The sequence below is a fragment of the Sorex fumeus genome, unplaced genomic scaffold (assembly GCF_029834395.1).
Source record: "Sorex fumeus unplaced genomic scaffold, SorFum_2.1 ptg000047l, whole genome shotgun sequence".
NCBI lineage: Eukaryota > Metazoa > Chordata > Mammalia > Eulipotyphla > Soricidae > Sorex > Sorex fumeus.
In genome coordinates, this window is record NW_026606104.1 from 38,795,805 (window position 1) to 38,801,804 (window position 6,000).

The following is a 6,000-nucleotide window of genomic DNA, read 5'->3' on the forward strand; positions in this document are numbered from 1 at the left end:
ACGCACACCTGCAGGGGACTAAACCGAATATTTAACTTCATACATCATTGTGCATTCATCCATGCCACACACTGCACACACCTTTGTGTACCAGACGCCTGCTAACATTTAGAGCAACAGGGCAATTGGCACCCCCTCAGGGCCTCACAGCAATGGCTCGGATAAGAAGCTGGTCCTAGAACTGCAGAGCTGGTACGGCGGGCAGCGCGCTGGCCTTGCAAACGGCCAACCTGGGTTCAATCCTCGGCATCCCATACGGTTCCCTGAATATTGCCAGGTGTGGCCCCAAAACCAAAAAGGGAAAGATGTAGCAGCTACTCCTAAGGACCTCTAAGACCTGCCCCTCAGGCCTGGGCATCCCCGGCCACAGCCAGGACAGGCCTCAGGAAAGGAGGGCGGCTCAGCGCTGGCTGCAGGTCCTGGGGCCAGCCGCATTCCCAGGTCTCAAAGAGCCGCCTTGTTCCCAGGGCTTTCCTGACTGCACCCCTGGCCCAGACACCCTCGGCAGCCCTGAGCCACTCCCCTCTCAAGGCCACTATTGACACGGACCTGCCTCCACCAGGCCAGGCGGTGAGGCTGGCGGCTCCCCGCGAAGCAAGTTCCACACATTCTTCTGGGTTTCAGTCAGCCTGCTCTGGCCGCTGGGGCAGCCGGCGGGCCCCCAGCCGGGCATTTGAGCAGTAGGGGGGTGGGGGCAGCAGGATCAACGAGGCCCGGGCCTGGACTAGGGCACAGTGCCAGCAGGGTCGGGAAGCACAAGACAACCTCCCCCTTCCTGCGGGAAGGCCAGGGTGGGCCCAGGCTGGGGGGGGGGGGGGTGGCAGAGGGCTCTGTGGGTCCTGGGGAAGCAGCTGTGGGCTTGTGCCTCCTCCTCCAGCCTGACCCCTGGCAGCAGGGACCGAGGCCAGGGAGAGTTAGGAAGCCGCCCCTCAGGCCCCAAGTGCTCTGAGGGTCCAGAACCACATGTCTGGCCTCCAAGTACCCTCTGAATCATCCCTCCAGATCTTTCCACATTCTGGCCTTTCCCTCTTACCCTTTCTCCCAAATGTCTCCCCCAAGGCCAGGCTGTCCCAGAGCCTTGAAATACTCATCTTTCAGTGCCTGGGACCCTGGGAAGGGCTCCCTGCAGGGCATCGCATCATTCTTCCTCCCCACCACCCCCACTCCCATTCCCCCATCACCCCCCCATTCCTGCCCCAAACCTGGGAGGACCCAGCCTGGCACCCCAGTGCCTTAAAGCACCTGGAAGGATCCAGATGGCAACAGGGTCTCAGGGAACACTTGATAGTCAATTCACAAACCCACAGGTAAATCCTCCACAACTGCCCTGGAGTTTAGTCTCTTCAGTCACCCCCTGACTGCGCCCTTCCTCCAGCCCCGGCAGGCATCTCAAGGTCCCAGGGACAATGGTGCACACCCACCCTGCCTGCCTCTGTCCCCATGGTCAGGCCCTGCTGTCCCTGACCCGCACTACCTGGGACCTTTTATCACAGCAGTGACGGCAGTTTTATCAACACTGACAAGCAAGTGGGGGCCTGGCAGGAGTGGGTGGGCGGTTTCCCAGGCTTCCCAGCCTGCTTGTGGGGCCAGTGGGTATGTGTGAAAGGCCCCGGGGAAGTCAGTGGCCTCTGAGTCTCAGTTTGCCTTGCCCAGAGAATGGGCACCCTACAGGTGAACTCTCTAGGTGAACATAGTCAACAGATGCGGTCCATGCCAGTCAGGCACTAGTGGTCAAGAGCAGTGAGCAAAGATACCTAAGGAGGAGCTGAGGGAGGGGGAGGGGGCACATGGGGGAGGAACCCAAGGAAACAGAAGACACATGTCAGATGGTGACAAGGGGATCACAGTGGTGTGGGGAGAAGGCACACGAGGGCCCAGCTGCTGGGATCTGCAGGAAGTGAGGCCATGGATCACGCAGAGATTTGGGGGACAAGCGGTCCAGGTGGCAGGAAGGCCCACAGGGGAGCGTGTGTGCTATTTAAGAAACAAAGAGCAGGGGCGAGCGCAGGGAAGTTGGCAGGAGCTGCAAGGGAGCAGGCCGGGCGCCGCAGACTCCAGCAGCACGCTGGGGACAGACTCAGAGCAGCATCTGCTGCGTGACATCGGCCCTTGGGTCTGGCCCTCGTCCCGAGGGAGGCTCCAGCATGGGACCTGTTGAGGATGTGAGAAACCGGGGCCTGTGGGACCAGTTCACTCACTCAATGTGAACAATGCATATTATTTTGTCCCGCTCTAGCCTGGGGACACCCCAAGGCCTCCCTCTTCCTCCCGCCAAGCCCTGAACCCCGTCACCTTCTGCCACCTTTCTTCCGCCCGCCTCCCAGCCGGGCCTCACACCCACAGATCCCAACTTGCCTGTGCTCAGCCTGAGAACAGGCCCGGGCCAAGCCAGGCAGAGGCCTGGGTTCCCCAGACACGGGGAGCTCAGCCTAGGGCAGGACAGGGGGGTCCATCTCCCGGCCTCCTCCTCTCTCCCTGGAGATCCTGGGGCACATTCCCAGCCCCACCACCTCAGCAGATCTGAAGCCGGGGTGGGGGAGGGGAAGGACAGAGCAAGGTGAGGAGAGGGGAGGCCTCCTGGCTCCAGCCTGCCCACAGCCTCCTGAGCAGAGGCAGGAAACAGGTATCTCAGCAACTTCCCTCCTTGGTCTGGAAAACAGCCGTAACCACCAAGGCCCTCTCAAGACTCACATCTCCTGCCAGGCTTGGCCTCCAGAAAGGAAGGGCTAAGGCCCAGCAGGAGGAAAAGGGGTCAGCGGGCCAAGGCTGAGTCACCCAGGCCTGGTCCCCCTCCCCCGCAGACCTCTCCCCACCATGGAATAATTGAAATGACTCTCCCTCTTACTCACAGACCCCCGTTTCCTGATCCCAGTGATGTCATGAGCTCTCTAGGGACCATCACACCTCCTCCCATGCCCTACTCACACGGGCTCACAGCCGGCCTGCAGACGGCGATAAACTAGCCGTTACTTACAACCTACATGCCTTACCCCTATTTTACAGACGTGGAAATGGGGCCTCAGAGACAGGAACTTGCCCCAGAAGACACACCCAGAATGGAGCTGGGATCCAACCTGGGGTGTGCATGTGCGTGCAGAGGTCAAGCCCTATCCCGGCCTCGGCCACACACCTGGATGGAGCAGAGCAGAGCAGTGTGGGTGCTGAGGACCAGTCTCCTGCTCTGAGCTCGGGGGGAGCAGAACAGGGCCTCCTCTCGCTCACAGACACCCCGGCCCCTCGACTGCGAGGGGAGCACTGCCCTGCACTGTGGATGCTGCTCAATGAAGATGTGCTGAATGAACAAGGGGATGAGATGAGTCTGGGATTTCCATGGAAAGTCTTCCCTCACGCAGGAAACAGCTCCACCCCCTCCCCACGCCTGCCTGCCTGCCTGCCTGCCGCTGCAGAGCCCTGGGGAGCAGTGCTCCGCTTGGGGCTGGGGCTGGGGGAGGGTCAGGGGAAGGAGATAGAACCTGTGCCTCATTTTTTTGGACGTGTCAGTGCCAGGAAAGAGGAATCCCCACAACTTCCCTCCTCAGTCTTGACAAACAACCGTAACCAAGGCCTGCTCAAGACCCCTGGTCGGGCTGACCCCCGAAAGGAAGAAAGGGTCAAAAGCAAAAGGGAGGGGTCACAGCCTTATGTGCCTCTCCAACAGCCTCTACTGGCCACTGCACTGAGCTGTGCTGTGCTCTAAGCTCAGATCAAGACTGGGGAGAACAGGATGAGCCCTGCCGATCTGCTGGCTGGAAAGGCCAAGTAAGAGAGGATGGACGAGGCTGCCCAGCTGGGAGCCAGCCCAGGAGTGGGGTCCGGGAGGTGTTGGGTGGGAGAGGCAAGGGCACTGAGGGGACAGTCCTAGGGTGGATGCTAAAGTGAGTCAGGAGAGCAGAGGCGAGAGAGGGGAGGGCAGGGACCCAGTCAATAGCCCTGTTAGAAAAGTCCCTGTCTTAGCAAGGGGGAGTGGGAGGCAGGGGCCTAGGAACACCTCAAAGAGGGGGGAAGCTCTGTGGTTCTCCACAGGCCGAGTACCTCAGATGTGCCCCCGCCCACAGCTGCCACCAGCTCTGCCCACTGACCCCACCCTGCTTCTCTCGATTCCACAGGTCCTCAGAGTCCCTCCTGGCCCAAGAGCCTTCTAGGCCTGGAGAGTCCTGAGCCCAGGAATGCTTTTCTCCTGCAAGGAGCCCCATAAGATCAGGGGCTCCAGGCCGCCACTGCACCACCCAGACCCAGGAGAGGGGCAGCTGGGGAAATAGATCCTCTGAGAGTCCTGGCACGGGCCACCTTCGGGCACATTCCAGCAGTCTGGCCAACCACCTTCTGGCCCGAGCACTTCGAGGCCGCGCATTCTGCGCTGCCTTCTGCACGGGTGCTGGGCTCTGAGAGGTGGGTGCGAGCTTGATGGCGGGCACACACTGTGTCGGGCTCTGGGCAGCAGGAGTCCGGGACCCTGTGTGTGTCCGCCACAAGCCTTTACGGTGCAGGGCTGGGACTCACGCCTGCTGCGTACAGGAGTCCCGAGGGCACAATCGGGTAAAGTTCCCTCGAGGGTCCCCATCACCATTGAGTGCCCCTTCTCCAATTTGGCGCTGAAAGGGGCGCCCTCACCCTGCCAAGTTCCAAGTCTCTCCGCACGTTCCCTTGGAACGGCAGGCCAGGCCACGCTCGGAGCGGCGCGGAGACTCGGCAACGTGGCCGGACGACCCACGCCGGCCGGCTCCGCTCCCGCTCCCACTTAGGGTCCCCCACGCGCCCCTCCGTACAGCGCGGGCGCGCAGGGTGGCACCGGCCAGCACCGGCCAGCGGTCCCTGGCGGGCACCACCGTCCTGAACCAGAGTTCCAGGCACACAGTCTCGAGCGCCGCCACCAACTTTGGCGGGCGCGACGATCTCGGGGGCCCGGGGCGCCCCCAGCCCCTCGGCCCCGCACACTCACCACGAGTAGCCGCCCGTGCAGCACCAGCGCCAGCAGCAGCGCGCCCGCCGCCCGCCGCCCCATGGCCCGGCCGGCTCGGCTCACTCGCTCTCGGCGCCCGCCCGCAGCCGCCCGCTGGCCACAGCCTGCGAGTCCTCGGGGCGCCGCGGCCCGAGCCCGCCGCCCCCGCCCCGCCCGGCCCGCCCCCGGCCGCCCGGCCGGCCCGCCCCCGGCCCGCGGCCCCGCCCCGGCCGCCCGCCAGCCCCGCCCCCGGCCCGCGGCCACGCCCCGAGTGCCCACCAGCCCCGCCCCCGCTTTCGGCCACGCCCCGGCAGCTCGCCAAACCCGCCCCCTCCCGCTTGTTAGCCCCGCCTCCGACCCGCAGCCACGCCCCTCCCTTCCGCCAGACTCCGCCCTCGGCCGCCCGCCAGCCCCGCCTCCAATCAAGACCACGCCCCTCCCCGCCTCCAGCCGCCACGCCACGCCCCCGGCCTCCAAGCCCCGCCCCCGAGCTGCGGGCCCCGCTCTCCGGAGCCGGCGGCGCAGCCGACTGGGCCTTTGTCTGGGCCCCCCAGCCCCCTCCGCGCGCGCCGCGGCCCAGCCGGGCTCCCCGCCAAACCCGGCCTGGAGTGTGGGCTGGGACGGGGCCCCCACTCCCTCCCGCCACACCCACCAGACCAGGGGCTCTCCCGGCGGGGTCCCAGGCACCCCAAACCTTTCACGCTCCTCAGGAGAGTGTGACTCTCACGAGACAACTCTGGTGGCCTCCCTCGGGACGGCCAGCCTCCACACACCTGCGCGCACGCAGCCCCCTCAGGCTCGCAAGGACCCTTGGAGCCTCCCGGGCCCGGGCGCTCTCTCCCCCTCTTCACCCGCTTCCATCTCCTCACAGAACACCTCAAACTTCAAACTTCAACACGTCCCTGTTGCTGGTGATGCAGACAAGACCACCACCACACACACACACACACACTCTCTCTCTCTCTCTCTCTCTCTCTCTCTCTCTCTCTCTCTCTCTCTCTCTCTCTCTCTCTCTCGGAGTCATGGTCACGCTTTCACACAGACCATCCCTGACAGGGCAG

General features: G+C 64.2%; 1 protein-coding gene across 1 annotated transcript in view; it reads right to left on the reverse strand.

Moving 5' to 3' along the window:
- The window catches only part of HSPG2 (heparan sulfate proteoglycan 2), a 106,668-nt gene extending 101,586 nt beyond the window's left edge, over positions 1–5,082 (reverse strand). Inside the window, exon 1 of the mRNA XM_056122777.1 lies at positions 4,940–5,082. Within this exon, the coding sequence (XP_055978752.1) occupies positions 4,940–5,002 (63 nt within the window). The 5' untranslated portion in view covers positions 5,003–5,082. The remainder of the gene's footprint in view (positions 1–4,939) is intronic.
- Positions 5,083–6,000: the final 918 nt, after the last annotated feature.